A 16556-nucleotide genomic window follows, 5' to 3' on the forward strand; every position below is an offset into this window, starting at 1 on the left:
CTGTGGCCGTCCCAGACAGCAGGAGGAAGGCACAGTCTTTGATACAGTGACAGCTGACAGGGATAGTGCTTTATGATTGGATAGAAACCTCTTTGATTGTGTAACCCTTTAGAATTTCTTCCACATTTGTAAAGGTGAATTTGAGTTTCGTACTGCACTTAGCAAATTCTTGATAAGCTATTTATTAGTTGTCTTCAACACTGACACTGAGGTAGGGCTGGGCGATAACTATTAAATATTTAATGTTTATCGTCTTTCAGTGGAATCATATCGTGGTGATATGATGATATTTCAATATTGTGACACTTCTGTCTAAATTGATGACAAGCTAATTTGACTTAAAAACTCTGATCAAATGAGATATGGTAAGAATATGATTTGAAAATGTCCGTTTAGTTTGACATCACACGTAGCATTTCACTTTGCAACGCAGCTTGATTCGCGCAAGATCATGAGATCACGATCAAACGACAAATCCACCTTGTCCCGCTCCATTCTATTGGTTTGAATCTGAACCACCAGTGGTTCGCACCAATCAGCATCCTATGAGGCACCTATGGGCGGGCTTTAGGTGTGACGCCAGCGAGAGTGAGCCTGTGATAGACGTGATAGACAGATGGCTCATCCAATCACCTGCCAGGTATTTTTTGAAAGTTCCTGCCCTTTGAAATGGTTTCAAAATCAAAACGAAAAGAAATTCGGCAGTAAATGATCCTACATTAGCTGAGGATCTAAACGAGTTCTTTGCCCCGTTTGAAGACAGTGTTAGTCCAGCTGACATCAACTCTCTGCAGGAGGCTATTGCCCCAGCATTAGCTTTAGCCAAGGAAGGCAAACCACCCACCTTCACTGTGCATCATGTGAGGCTATTACTGAAAGGTGTAAATAGCAGGAAGATAACATCCCAGGCCGGGTGGTCAAAGCCTGTGCTGACCAACTAGCCCCAGTAGTTCATTCCATCTGGAAGGCCTCGCTAGAACAGGGCGATCTCCCCCGAATATGGAAAGAATCCATTATTGTCCCCATAGCTAAAAACAACAAGCCTAGTTGCCTGAATGATTACCGTCCCGTAGCTTTAACATCCATACTCATGAAGTGCTTTGAGAAGCTGGTTAAGAACATGATTCTGAAACAACTGCCTGACTCCTTCCACCCCACCCAGTTCGCCTACAAAAAGAACAGAAGCCCTGAGGATGCAATCTCCCACCTGCTCCATGCCACAAACTCACATCTGGACGCTGGGAAGGGGAATTACACAAGGTGGCTGTGTGTGGACTTTAGTTCCGCCTTCAACACGATTGTTCCTCAGAGGCTCATCAGGAAGATTAGGGACCTGGAGATCACTCCATCTCTCCTCCCCTGGTACCTCAACTTCCTGACAGACAGGCCCCAGAGGGTGAGGTGGGGCAACAACAACGTCACAGACCCTCGGACCCTGAACATCGGTGCTCCCCAGTAGGGCTGTGGACTGAGCCCACTGTTCTTCCCCCTCTACACTCATGACTGTGTGGCGACACACCCGTCAACCATCATTGGGAAGTTGGCGGACGATACAGTGGTGGTGGGGCTGATCTAAAACAATGATGAGACAGCCTATCGTGAGGAGGTGGAACACCTGACGTCCTGGTGCAAGGAGAACAATCTCCTATTGAATGTGACCAAGACACAGGAGATGGTAAAGATGGTTTTACTGCTTCAAGCCAAATGGTTCAGCTAACGCTATAATCGGGAGAGACCATAGAACATTTGACTCGGACCAAAGAAAAAACAATGAAATTTTTTTCTTCAAACCCGCATTTTTTTACGTTTTGGTCCGCGTGAAATGTTATGCGATCTCTCCTGTTTCTAAATATATCTGTAGCGTATCAGTAAAACTCTTTTTATAAGCATTTTACTAAATGTCTATGGGAAAATAAATGGCGGATGAAAATCTCTGGTAGAGTGCTGAAGCAGGCTCTCTATTGTTTTCACTCTGTATGCTCCCTTTAGCCAAACAATACAGCCCCACACACCCCAATAACATTCACTGGAACCATCTTTGCTCTCTCTCTCAGCCTAGAAGCTTAGGAGGAGATTTCAAAGGTCCTCTCTCTCTGCCTGCTGTCGTTCTGTCGCCCGCTCTGTCTGTTCTCCTCTCTGTCTCCGTCTCTCCTTCTCTTGTCTCGTCTCAAGCATGCTAATGTCCTCCTTGTTGCCTAGGTAACTATTATGGGACCCCCAAGCCGCCGCGGCAGCAGCCCGTCATTGGGACAGTGATTCTCGGTGATGCTGGCTCCTCCCAGCAGTCCACCCCCAAGCGCACCAAGTCCTACAATGACATGCAACACGCCCGAGTAGTGCCTGCTGACGCCGACGATGACGACCAGGCCACGGAAATGAACAACAGTTTTACAGGTGAGGGAGTCGCTCCGTTTCCATTTTGCTGACGTGTGTGTATCTGGGGGGGGAGGGGCTTTGTTTGCCTGTGTGTGTGTGTGTGTGTGTGCGTGTGTGTGTGTGTGTGTGTGTGTGTGTGTGTGTGTGTGTGTGTGTGTGCGTGTGCGTGTGTGTGTGTGTACTAGGGCTACTGTACAACTAATGATTCTTTTCATTATCGCTTATTCTCTCGATTATTTTCTCGATTAGGCGTTTGGTCTATAAAATGGTGAATTTCCACACAGCCCCAAGAAGACATGCTCAAATGTCTTGTTTTGCCCAAAGATCATTAGTTTACTGTCATAGAAGACTAAACAAACCAGAAAGGATTCTCATTTAGGAAGCTGGAACAAGATAACCCCCCCCCCCCCAAAAAAAAAATTAGTTAATTAATTTTCTGCCGATCGACTAATTGATTAATCGCCTAATCGTTGCATGTTTCTGTGTTGTGTTGCTACCGCGTGCATGTTTGTTCCAGGGTGTCTGGGTGTATATGTGCTGTGTGTGTATAAGGCGAGGGAGAGTGTGTGCGTGTGTGTTTATTATCATCCTCTCCTCTCCTCCGGTCTACTTGCTGGGTGTCTGGCGGTTACATCATGTCTTTGTGATGCTGATTCCTTCTTTTTTTGTGAGCCTCCAAACACTGCCATCTGCCTGCCAGGAGGGGTATAGCGGGTGAAGAAAGTAGATTACAACTTCACACAAGAGTCATCGTTCTCTCTCCAGGCTTCACGCCTCACATTCTCTCACATACATTTTTAATAACTCGTGTTTTAATCATTAAATTCTCTCCAATGCACGATGTGTATCTGTTAATTAAATGGAATATTAACTTTTCTCACTTACTAATGGGGTTTGGTGTTATCTTAGCCTACTTTTTACGACAGATATTCGTCAAAACCTGTTACCGCCGTCGCTCAACTGCATGCAAATCCATTCGAGAATTTGAACAGGGAGAGAGGAAATAATTATGTAACACTATGACATGATGTTTCTGCTCATCTCTCCCTCCGTCCTTGGAGCTCTGTCCTGTGTCTTTGTGAGTGTGAGAGACAGTTGCTGGCTGGTGTTTTGTGTTTGTGGATGGTGTGAATCTATGCCCTCTCTGTGTCCCCCTGCCAGGCTGCCAGAGTGTTCAATTCACATTTGATCAGCCCCTGAAAGGCCCACGGTAGTGAAGGAGGACAGTGGGGGATAGTGGGGGATGGGGATGGGGGTGGGGTTGACAGTTGGAGGGTGGGGGTCCGGAGTAAGAGAGAGGGTGGGGGTCCGGAGTAAGAGAGAGGGTGGGGGTCCGGGTTATTAGAGAGAATTTGGGAAAGGCTGTTGCTGAGGAATTAGCATATGGCCTCATTCAATACACTATATTGGGTGGGAGCCAAACTAGGGATGTGGGGGGCTGTGTGGTAAATGTAGTTTTTTTTAGTATGCATCCTGGCGTGCTATCTACCATAGACTAGCCAAGCACTCCTTGTTGCCTGCACAGTTCATCGATTGTTGCTTTCTTGCACGCCCCGAGACATAAACCATATTTTTTCTTGTTCTTTTGTTGTCGTTGTGTTCGTGCTTGTCATGTGATTGCCAGGATCCTTAGTGCGTCGTGTCTTCTTCCCCTCTCCCTCGTTGTGCACAGGTAACCCTAGTGAGCAGGACGAGAGCCGCGGCGCCATCCTCAGGCCGTACCCTGCGCGCGACAATGCTCCCTCCTACGGCCTGAACAATGCGGCCGCCTCCACCGCCGACAGTGGCCAGCAGACCCTCGCCGAGCCGCAGGTCTCCCCGGAGGACCCGCTGGGCCCGCTGCCCGACAACTGGGAGATGGCCTACACGGAGAACGGAGAGCTCTACTTCATAGAGTAGGCACCCCCCGATGTTTACGCTATACAAACATGCTGATATTGTTCTACTGAAAGTGGTTCTCAAAGTAGGGTTTCCGGGGAGACCCCCAGGGGGTCCTCGAGGGGGTCCCCAGGAAAGAGGGGGTTCGTTTATTTTCACTATAATACCATCCACAAGTAACACATTGACGGACTGTTTTGGTCATGGGTTTCATACACTTTCTGTAATAGAACTTCTATAAGCAAATATCCTATCAGATGGTGGACCCTGGGACAAAATCTTCTCAAATGGGGGGTCTGTAGGGGTGTCACGATACACTCAGTTCACGATACGATACGTATCACGATACTGGGTTCACGATAACGATACGATACGATACGATTTTAACAATATTTTTTTAAACTTGAATAATGACAATATATGACTGGAAAAGTAGTATTTTATTTGAAATGCACAAATACAAAACATGCTGTTGTGGGAAATTGTTATTACAATAACAACTAGAAAAAACATGAGATTGGAGATAAGGTTTATCTTGAAATAGAATGAGTTACACCGTCACTTAGATTTACTTTGAACTAAAAGGTTTCTCAGCAGTATAAATTCTCATTATGCATCTTCAGTTTTTCTTCAAACTCAAACAACAAGACTTTTCTTAATCTATTTTTTATGCATCTTCAGTTTTTCCTGTCAAGTAAACAGTTTTGCCAGAAACTCAATTGAATGGTTTCTCTCCTGTATAACTTCTCATGTGTCTCTTGAGAGACTTGTTCAACTGAACTACTTTCCACACATTGAACTTCAACAAACAAAGACGTTTCTTAGTCTATTTTTTGAAAAAAAAAAAAAAAAAAAAAAAATTGCGATATGAGATTTCATCTCAACGATACATATCGTGACGTTTTACTATCGCGAAATTTCGTGGGACGATATATTGTGACACCCCTAGGGGTCTGTGGTCTAATTTGTGTCAGTTTAGGGGTCCTTGACATGAATGCTGTGTGGTGCCATGGCCGGAGCTTAGCCTCTAGCTGAAAGTCGGTTTTTGGTGTATTTTACCTGTACAATTATCAGGGCATTGTGCGCCTGTTTTAACCCAGTGGCTTGTCATTGGAGGCCAGCCCTCCCCCATCTCCCCTCCCCCTCACAGCCCTCTGGGTGCTCCCGCTCTCCAGGGCAGCCTGGTAATCTCTGCATGCCCTGATCCCTCAGGAGATCACAGCCCGACCACCTGACTGTACCTCACTACAGCACAGTCACAGAGGAGATGGCTCTGCCAGGTCACCTGACTGTACCTCACTACAGCACAGGCACAGAGGAGATGGCTCTGCCAGGTCACCTGACTGTACCTCACTACAGCACAGGCACAGAGGAGATGGCTCTGCCAGACCACCTGACTGTACCTCACTACAGCATAGGGACAGAGGAGATGGCTCTGCCAGGTCACCTGACTGTACCTCACTACAGCACAGTCACAGAGGAGATGGCTCTGTCAGATCACCTGACTGTACCTCACTACAGCACAGGCACAGAGGATCACCTGACTGTACCTCACTACAGCACAGGCACAGAGGAGATGGCTCTGTCAGACCACCTGACTGTACCTCACTACAGCACAGTCACAGAGGATCACCTAACTGTACCTCACTACAGCACAGGCACAGAGGAGATGGTTCTGCCAGGTCACCTAACTGTACCTCACTACAGCACAGGCACAGAGGAGATGGCTCTGTCAGACCACCTGACTGTACCTCACTACAGCACAGTCACAGAGGATCACCTGACTGTACCTCACTACAGCACAGGCACAGAGGAGATGGCTCTGTCAGGTCACCTGACTGTACCTCACTACAGCACAGGCACAGAGGATCACCTGACTGTACCTCACTACAGCACAGGCACAGAGGAGATGGCTCTGTCAGACCACCTGACTGTACCTCACTACAGCACAGGCACAGAGGATCACCTGACTGTACCTCACTACAGCACAGGCACAGAGGAGATGTTCTCGCCGAACAATTAGGGCTAAACTCAGCGTGCTTGTTATTGTTGATATCCTGTCTGTGCTGCTCTGTTATTTTCAAGCTATTCTCTGAACAGCAGACACCTTCCGTCCTCTGCAGGCAAACCTGCTGACATGGTTTATTTTCTACCTCTTGTTTATGCATTCATGAGCCCTGTTGTGCTTGTTTTGTTGCTTAAATGGTGTATCTTGAACGTCTTCTGTTGTCTCGCTTATTCTCTTTCAGCCACAACACAAAGACCACCTCATGGTTGGATCCTCGATGCGGAGACAAAACGCCCAAACCTCTGGAAGAGTGTGATGATGATGGTAAGCTGCTCTTACTACCTAGCTGCTCATGTCCTGAATAGACGTGTACGTCCACATTTGTCAGCAGGTGGTGCACTTGAGCTGGAATGCACTGAGTTGTTTTTGTGCACCTTACTGGCCTCTCATCACATTAATATGTAGCTCTTCATTTCTTACCAGCCTATATTCAGAATGTAAAAGCCAAATGGAATATGTCAAACTTGTTTTGGTTGATTGTGAAATGTGTTGATTTTAGTCTGTGTTTGACAAAAGGGAGCTCAAAATTGCTGTTATGTTTTGTTTGTCAGAACATCGGATTATTTAAAAAAATGATGAAAAAATATCTCAACAAAATCAAAGATGACATGAAAAGAGACGAGCAGTTCACAACGATAACAACACAAATTACAAAATTGCACCATCAAGTGGTGATATTGAAAATGACGCAGCTCACTCAGGGTTGTTTAGATCTTGGACGTTGTTGCTTCTTGTTTGTATCAGTTTGGAGACTAAGGGATTTCTTTTTCCCCGTTTATCTTTCTCTGGACTCTCACTTCATTCTTTTTTTACGTTTGACTCCTCGACCCCTGACCCCTGACCCCACCCACCTCTCTCCTACTCTCCATCCCTTTTGCTCTTCATTCTCTTTTCTTTCGTTTCATCCTGCTTTCTTCACCTTGGAGAAGAAGGGATACATACAGAAGATCTGGAGACGGATCTAGGTGGGTTCTCTGACATTTTTAGCTTCACGTTGATGCTCATAAAGGGCTTAAGATGTAATAACTTGGATTATAACTTAGGGTCAAACCTATCCGTGCTTTTAAAGTAATCAGAGAAATCTTAAAGTCAGATCTAAAGTAACAGGTGAAGAAGTGATGCCAGAATTAGGGTGATATGATTTATTCAGTGAATCCTAGCTTCTGGCAGCAGTGGAGAGACTTAAGACTTAGGCAGGACGAAAGAGATTTTTTTTTTTTTTTTTCTTTCTTTTTGCAAAAGCTTCATATTTCAACGAAAATATTGTATGCTTCAAATCTAAAATAGTTCATGGATTACATTCTAATCTAACAAACCTATCAATTTAAAAGTCAATCACGTTACCGTGGAAACAATTAATCGTACCCCAAAATCACAAATCAGAATGAGGGGGTCCCCGGTATATTTTCTATCTTGTAAGGGGTCCTTGGCTGAAAAACATTTGAGAACCTCTGCTATAGTGATTCTAAATCTACCAGTTATTTTGGTTTGTTTGTTTCCAACATCCGTTACAGGAGACACGTCACAACAACCATGCGCTTTTGGGATTTTCAGACCATTCAATTTGGTACAGAAGTCATTGACATGCTATGCTAGTAGCATAGCATGTAGCATAGCATAGCATAATGCTACTGCTCGAGAGTGAATGACAGGGCTTATTTGTCTCTTATGCATAAGGACACATTTGGAATGTGTTTGGCCGACGATGCAGGTTGATGGATTTGGGCTACTTAGCGTGGCTTCACAGACTGGAAAGTGGCTCTGCTGCTGATTCTCAGGCCCATTTGCAAGGTGGCACAAACACGCCTGAGAAGGAATGAGGCTCAAAGCCTTGAATGTCTGACTACAAGCCTCTATTATTTCTGGCTGGTCAGATGGAGACAGTCTGTGATTATCGATTGTGAAATCCAGCCTGCTACAAAAGTGTTTACTGGACTTGGTAGAAGCCCCACAGTAACACAAGGAGCTAATGTCTGTGTCTGAAATCAAATACAGCCAGGGGGGAAAATTGAGACGCCAACATCTTGTGTCAGCTTAACAAGCCTTATCTGTCAGCCTGTCCCCCTGTGGCATGGCGGGATGTGTGTGTGTGCGTGTGCATGTGTGTGTGTCTCTTGTGTGTGTGTGTGTGCGTGTGCATGTGTGTGTGTGCGCGCGCGGTGTGTGTGTCTCGTGTGTGTGTGTGTGTGCGCGTGCGGTGTGTGTGTCTCGTGTGTGTGTGTGTGTGTGTGTGTGTGTGTGTGCGTGCGTGTGTGTGTGTGTGTTACACAGTGATGTAATGCTCAACAGGGGGCGTATAGTAACATTCAGTCATCATCAGCCTTGAACACATGGCCATATAAGCTGCTGCTAGATTTACAGTTCTGCTCTGGAGATTTATGCAGATGACTACAGCTGTTAGCTCTTCAATTTGAAATTGAATTTGAAAACCTCCAGACCACTCTCCATGGCTGCTTGTGTATTACGCCCATAGTTTTGACCTGTGTGTGGGTTTTTTGCCCTTGTTATTGTGAGGTGTTTCAGCTTTAATATTAATAATAATAATAATAATAATAGTAATAATAATAATAATAATAATAATAATAATAATAATAAGCAGACATGTGGTAGTAGGCAGCAGGAAGGAGCTCCAGGTTGTAATTGAGTTGTGAACGTTCCCTGTTGAGGTCTTGACTCGGCCAAAGTTTTCATCAAACATTTGTACTAACGGCAAAGCTGGAATGAAAGAAATCCAGTGGGGGGAAAATTGCGTGATCAAAATAAAGAAAAACAAAAGCAGATGTATCCTACTACGCTTCAGATGACTCTGAACTTGGTGATGTGCTTTTCTTGGCATCACAGCTTGTTTATGGGAGAGTCTGAAACAGCATCTGAGAGTGTCGTTTACAATCACCATCACCAGATGAACCATAGATAACATAACAGATTCAATGTCTTAATGCATATCTGCACAAACAAACATAAAATAAGTAAATTAAGTCGAACCTCCGTTATCTGACTTTAGAGAATTGATGTCATGCTGTTTGGGTATCATCTGTCAACACGCCATCTTGTGAGAAATGCTCGCTGCCTTTTTGTTGCTGAGTTGGAGCCTATTTTGATTTGATGACGGGATTCTGAAAAGAGGGAAAAAGAACCTGCCAGCATTTATTTGCCCATATGCGATTTCTGTTTGCTTATTTCAGTTCAGGGTTAATTAACTTAATTAATTACTTAATCCAGTCCTGTCTGCCAAATCATGTGGATCCCAGCGTTACGTTGTGTATCATGGTTAGTTTCTTCAAATATCGTTGCTTGGCACTGAGTTTCAATTTCTCCTGGTAGAGCTCATCTGTCTCTTTTCCCTTAATGAGCGATTGAACATTTTAGCCAAACAAAACAAAACGGTAAAACCACCGCAGCAGCAGGCACGGCTCATCAGAGCGCTATACAGTTGTTTTACATAGTGTATCTACTGTATTAGATACATTTCATGTCTATTATTACATAGTGTATCTACTGTATTAGATACATTTAATGTCTATTTTTGGCTCTACATTTTCAGGCAGTGCAGGTTAATGTGCTATACAATCCTCTTCTTCTTCTTCTTCTTCTTTTTTACGCTGAGGTGTCTCTCTTTCAGAACTGCCTCCAGGATGGGAGAGGATAGATGACCCAGTGTACGGGGTGTATTATGTTGAGTAAGTTGAACAGCTGGGTTACTCCTGGTTACTCCTGGTTACACCATTTCTAACAACACCATTTCACACCTTATTAGACACTTAAAGGGATAGTTCACATTTTTTTAAGTCTAGTCTAAAATGAATGCAAGGTCAATGGGGTCACACACAGTGTGTATGTATGTATGTATGTATGTATGTATGTATGTATGCACAAGCTGACTGAAGCTGACTGAAATTTACTTTGTGTGCACTGTGGATGAAATGTTAGTGAGCCTCAGTCAGCTTCTACATACGTACATACATACATACACACACTGTATATACTATAGCATACATACATACATACATACATACATACATACATACTGTACATACACACACACTGTACATACTGTACATATATACATACATACATACATACATACAGTACGTACGTACGTACGTACATACATACATACATACATACATACATACATACATACATACAGTACGTACGTACATACATACATACATACATACATACATACATACATACATACATACAGTACGTACATACATACATACATACAGTACGTACATACATACATACATACATACATACATACATACATACATACATACATACATGTACAAGTATTGCCGCTTTTAGGCTTGACTCTATCGGCTGAACCTTCACACTGATATCGCCACACTCGCTGTGCTTTAGCTGTCCCATTTCAATGAAATTGAACACAGTTGTTTGAGCAGTGACTGGAATCCATTTTGTGTCTGACATGCGGACCTGAATCTCTGTCACTGAGAGTCTGCGAGCCCCAAACACTGTCAAACACTTTGCACTGCTATTTATCACTCTGACAATAAACCCTCCATTCATCTCTTCTCCTTCTCTCATCCATCTTTACCACCATTCTCTTGTTGTTGTCTCTCTTTGTGTCTCCCTTGTCTCTCTCCCTCTGTGCACGCCCCTCTCTCTCTCTTGCTCTCTCTCTCTCTCTCTCTCTCCCTCTGTGCACGCCCCTCTCTCTCTCTCTCTCTCTCTCTCTCTCTCTCTCTCTCTTCCTCTGTGCACGCCCCTCTCTCTCTCTCTCTCTCTCTCTCTTCCTCTGTGCACGCCCCTCTCTCTCTCTCTCTCTCTCTCTCTCTCTTCCTCTGTGCACGCCCCTCTCTCTCTCTCTCTCTCTCTCTCTCTCTCACTCTGTGCACGCCCCTCTCTCTCTCTCTCCCTCTCTCTCTCTCTCTCCCTCTCTCACTCTCACTCTCTCTCTCTCTCTCTCAGCCATATCAACAGGAAGACGCAGTATGAGAACCCTGTAGTGGAGGCTAGGCGCAGGAAACAGCTGGAGCAGCAGCAGCAGCACCAGCCGCAGCCTCCTGAAGGTGAGCGGTACATTCGAGGTTCGTTTCCTGCCCTGGCACGGCACCATTTCTTTCTTTCTTCATGTGTGTGAGTTAGGGCTGGGCGATCAAACAATAGCAATATCTATCGGCGATAGACGCTTCATCAATACAATATGAAAATAGTTCAATATATATATATATCGATATGTCCCTTGATAATGGAGCGTGCCACGAGTGACACGCAAACAGCCAAACAACCAGACAAGTCCCCACTGGACCAAGCATTTGTTTAGTCCCCGCTTCGCACGCTGCACGGGAGAGATGGAGAGAGCAGCTTAGCCCAGGCTAGCCTCTGGCTAGCGAACGTTGCTAGTCTGCCAGCCCCAGCGTGTCAAAACGTCAGCTGTTTGTTAGGCCGCCCGTCCTTACAGACCGGATCCCGAATTATCTTCACTCACCACGCTATTTACACACAAATTTTTTCTCATGGTCTTTATTAAAAATATGTCATTAAAAATCATCAATAATTGTCGATAATCACTGATGTGAAATATTTTATATCGATAATTTGTTTGGCTATGTCGCCCAGCCCTAGTGTGAGTGTCATGTCCCTCTAGGTTGTCCATTTTTCTGTTCTCCTGGGTTTGGGCTAGGCTTGGGCCGAGTTTCGATGATATAGGATATAGCGATATTTGCCGAATATCGCAATATTAAAAACAAAAATGGGGGGTGGACACTGCTGGTGACCCTCATTTCACTGCTTACTGTACATTATTGGTATGTTAATGTAGGAGTGTTATATGTGTTGCTGCAAAGGGAGAGGTAAAGAACAGCATATTCCAACTCTCAGTCGTCCTCTATTTATTCATACTATTCATACTACTAATCATAATATGTAACGTAATGTAATATGTAATGTATGTACTATAATACTGTAATAATAATGTACAATAATATCATGTATCACGATATAATAATATCATGTATCACGATATATTCCCGATATAGTCCCGAGTCGGGACTATATCGGGATATTGCAATTTTGGCTATCACACAACTCACAAGCCTAGTCTGGGCCAGACTGCGTTTTCTGTCCAGTCCAGTCTGGGAGTGACTAAAAATCCCTTGTCAAGACGTGGGGAAAACGCTGTCATTAAATAAACGTGTCTTTTTTCTTCCTGTACTGACTCAACTTTGTTCGAATGGAGCTGGCCCAAGCCCTGGAGTTTTATTCTGTGTTTAATTAATTTTTCATTTGATTAAAAATCATAAATTCTATATATCATTTTATATTCTTTTTCGAAGACATGTGCCAATCATAATATTTGCTTTACCATGAAAATCCTAGAGAAGATTCTTGTTTCAGCCTGTGATATCAAGTGCTATCTTTATATGCAACGTTATCATCAATATGATTGTTTCTTTTTGTTGACAATGTTTACAACAGTATGTTATATTCAATGATGTTTAACAACTGTACCCCCTGATGTAACTGAGTAGGTGATGACTATTGAGGTTTGGAATTATACCAGATGGTACACTGTTACAGTGTTACTGTTTCTTAACAGTATGTAATGTATCTACTCTCAACTCTACACGTTGCTGTTGCTGTCAAGTGTTTCTATGTGTGCGTGTGTGTGTGTGTGTGTCATGTACATACATGTGTGCGCTGAGTGTGTGTGTGACGTGTGTGTGTGTTAACGAGGCTGTGTGATTGTGTGTGTGCAGAGTGGATAGAGGAGCACTCGTCAGCGGTGCCCCTGGCTAACTATGCTGCTCCCAACCACCTGGAGACCTACAGGGACCCGCAAGTCCCGCCCCCTCTGCCTCCTGGACCCGGAGCTCCCAAACGTAAATCTTCACACACACACACACACACACACACACACACACACACACACACACACACACACACACACACACACAGTGGTGCCCATCATAAAATCCTCTCCCAGGCATCCAGGTAGTGCAGCAGTAGATGCCCTGCCTACCAACACCAGAGTTGCAGGTTCGAGCCCCCGTGTTAACTCCGGCATGGTCGGGCGTTCATACAGGCACAATTGGCCGTGTCTGCGGGTGGGAAGCCGGATTAAGGGTATGTGTCCTGGACTGGTCGCTGCACTAGTGCCTCCTCCGGTCGGTCACGGTGCCTGTTTGGTGGGGAGGGGAGCTGGGGGGAATAGTGTGGTCCTCCCACGTGCTACGTCCTTCCGATGAAACTCCTCACTGTCGGGTGAAAAGAAGCGGTTGGCCACTGCACATGTATCAGAGGAAGCATGTGATAGTCTACAACTCTCCCCAGATCGGCAGAGGGGTTGGAGCAATGACCAGGACAAGCATTTTATTTTGGCGGTGGCTCAACAGTGCAGCGTGAAGTTTAGTTGAGAATAGGAAAATAATAATGGTCAGAGCTAACAGCCTGTAAAATGTATCTGTTTTTTTGTGTGTTTTTTTAAATCTATCTATGTATTTTTAACTAAGGAAAAATGTATTAAGGACAAAAATGCACTTGTTTGTTGTTACATTATGTATACAGGCTAAATATGGTTAGACACAAGCTGCACATGCATCACACAACACTTTTAATAACCAGAAAGATCAGTCAACAGTTTATCATACGGTGCGTCACAAAGGGTGTTAATGGTGTTGAGAGTGAGACCTCCATCGTTTGAGGAATCCATTTCTATAAGGTTATAATATATGAATATAAACATTTTGTCAACAGAAAGACATGCTGTTCTGTTGTGTGTATGTTATATACAGTTCACAAAGATTAGGTCATAAAAAACCACGACTGGCGTTGGGAAATGGCACTTGTTTTGGGCTCTTAAAAATGTAAAACCGGTTCAGTGAGACATGAGTGTTTTCTTTAGGTTCGTGTTTCCGTTTCTGCATCCTCAGCTGGAAAACTACCCTCACAACCTCCAAACAAACAAGTCAAGACAGTGGCAATTCATCATCTGGAACTTATCTGTCAGCCCATCTCCCCAAAATAACAACACTTGACTAGAACTGATGTTGGAATGAGCTCAAGAACCATCCTGGGTCTCACAGCAACAACAACAAAACAATACATCTAATGATCTGAGTCATTGTGCAGAGAAAGCAGGATGTGAGCTCCCTCTGCCCTCTGTGCCCTGTGCTCTGTAGGAGGGAAGCCCTTCTTCACCAGGAACCCGGCGGAGCTGAAAGGCATCTTCATCAACACCCAGCTGAAGAAGAGCCGCCGCGGCTTCGGCTTCACCGTCGTCGGGGGCGACGAGCCCGACGAGTTCCTCCAGATCAAGAGCCTGGTGCTGGACGGGCCCGCGGCTGTGGACGGCAAGATGGAGACAGGTGCAGTACACAACAACAATCCACAGGGGGCACTGTTTTCATTCAACGAAGATAAGAAGTGTTGTCACTTTATTCAAATAAATACTAGAATTTCACCACATTATGGGTTTATACAAAATGACCTCACCAACAGTGTTGATAAAATATGTTTATTTCACTTGACATTCAAACTTAATCCAACAAATAGCTTGCCTGTTGTGTAAATCAGTGGTTTTTAGTCCTGCTCTTCAGGTTTTCATTGTGGTCAGCTGGACTATTTCACACTTGGGATGCCATGTGGGCACCGTTAACTACCTGGTAGGACAGAAAGGCAGCAGCACTGGAGATGCTGAGGACTCAGGACTGGCGTTTGCATCACTAACAGCATCCTCTCCTCACTGCAGGCGACGTGATCGTCAGTGTGAACGACACCATCGTGCTGGGCTACACCCACGCGCAGGTGGTGAAGATCTTCCAGTCCATTCCCATCGGCTCCATGGTGGACCTGGCCCTGTGCCGCGGCTACCCCCTGCCCTTTGACCCCGACGACCCCAACACCAGCCTGGTGACCTCGGTGGCGATCGTGGACAAGGAGCCCATCATCGTCAACGGCCAGGAGGCGTACGAGTCGCCGTCCAGCCACGGCAGCCAGGGCGGCCCGCTGAACGGCATGAGGGAGCTGCGGCCCCACAGCCCCTCGGCCGACGCGGCGTCCAACGGCTCGCACGGCTACCCCAGCGACGTGGTCACCATGGCCTCGTCCATCGCCACGCAGCCCGAGCTGATCACCGTCCACATGGAGAAGGGAGACAAGGGCTTCGGCTTCACCATCGCCGACAGCCTGACGGGCGGAGGCCAGCGGGTGAAGCAGATCGTGGACTATCCGCGCTGTCGCGGCCTTAAGGAGAACGACATTCTGATGGAGGTCAACAAGAGGAATGTCCAGAACATGAGCCACAACCAGGTGGTGGACCTGCTCAGCAAGTGTCCCCGGGGAAGTGAGGTCACCATGCTGGTGCAGAGAGGTACGTTACCCCCCCACGACCCGAATATGGAGACGTGTGTGTATGGAGGTGTGGATGAACAGGTGGGCTTTTGTCTGAGTTTTGTCCTTGTCCTCAGTTTAGGGTCTGAGCCCTGCTGGGTGTTCTTTGATTGTTCTCAGAATGGGGCGATGGCGAAGCCCTTCTTTGAAATGTAATTAAGGAGAAACACAAATGAATCTGACTTTTGAGTCGACGTGCAGGAAGGCAAGTTTTGATAGCGAGGCAAAGATGGCTGATTAAGCTGCTCCACCGCAGACACAAAAGAATGTCTGAAAGAAGAGCGCTGAAAAGATAACAGCTTAAATAGCTGGCAGAGAGAGAGTGACATAATGAGAGAGAGAGAGAGAGAGAGAGAGAGAGGGAGGGAGGGAGGGAGGGAGGGAGGGAGAGAGAGAGAGTGGGTGAGAGAGAGAGAGAGAGAGAGGGAGGGAGGGGGAGGGAGAGAGAGAGAGAGAGAGTGTGAGAGAGAGAGAGAGTGAGAGAGAGAGAGAGAGAGAGAGGGAGGGAGAGAGAGAGAGAGAGAGAGAGAGAGAGATAGTGTGAGAGAGAGAGAGAGAGAGGGAGGGACGGAGGGAGAGAGAGAGAGAGAGAGAGATATAGTGACATAATGAGCAAGTGAGAGATAGAGAGAGGGAGGGAGGGAGGGAGAGAGAGAGAGAGAGAGAGAGAGAGAGATAGTGACATAATGAGCAAGTGAGAGATAGAGAGAGAGAGAGAGAGAGAGGGAGAGAGAGAGTGACATAATGAGCAAGTGAGAGAGAGAGAGAGAGAGATGGAGAGAGAGGAAGAGAGAGAGGGGGGGGGGGGGGGGGGAGGGAGGGAGAGAGAGTGAGAGAGAGAGAGAGTGGGTGGCAGGGTGAAACGCTTGGACTG

General features: G+C 45.7%; 1 protein-coding gene across 1 annotated transcript in view; it reads left to right on the plus strand.

Annotated features, from left to right (window-relative positions):
- The window catches only part of LOC310781245 (membrane-associated guanylate kinase, WW and PDZ domain-containing protein 1-like), a gene marked incomplete at its 5' end in the record, with an annotated part of 202682 nt that overhangs the window by 114008 nt on the left and 72118 nt on the right, over positions 1–16556 (plus strand). The window contains 9 exons of the mRNA XM_083641815.1: positions 2200–2394; positions 4001–4271; positions 6504–6586; positions 7249–7287; positions 9945–10002; positions 11261–11361; positions 13051–13173; positions 14473–14658; positions 15042–15662. Of these exons, the coding sequence (XP_083497941.1) occupies positions 2200–2394; positions 4001–4271; positions 6504–6586; positions 7249–7287; positions 9945–10002; positions 11261–11361; positions 13051–13173; positions 14473–14658; positions 15042–15662 (1677 nt within the window). The remainder of the gene's footprint in view (positions 1–2199; positions 2395–4000; positions 4272–6503; positions 6587–7248; positions 7288–9944; positions 10003–11260; positions 11362–13050; positions 13174–14472; positions 14659–15041; positions 15663–16556) is intronic.

This window comes from Poromitra crassiceps (genome assembly GCF_964638095.1).
Source record: "Poromitra crassiceps genome assembly, chromosome: 8".
Taxonomy (NCBI): domain Eukaryota; kingdom Metazoa; phylum Chordata; class Actinopteri; order Beryciformes; family Melamphaidae; genus Poromitra; species Poromitra crassiceps.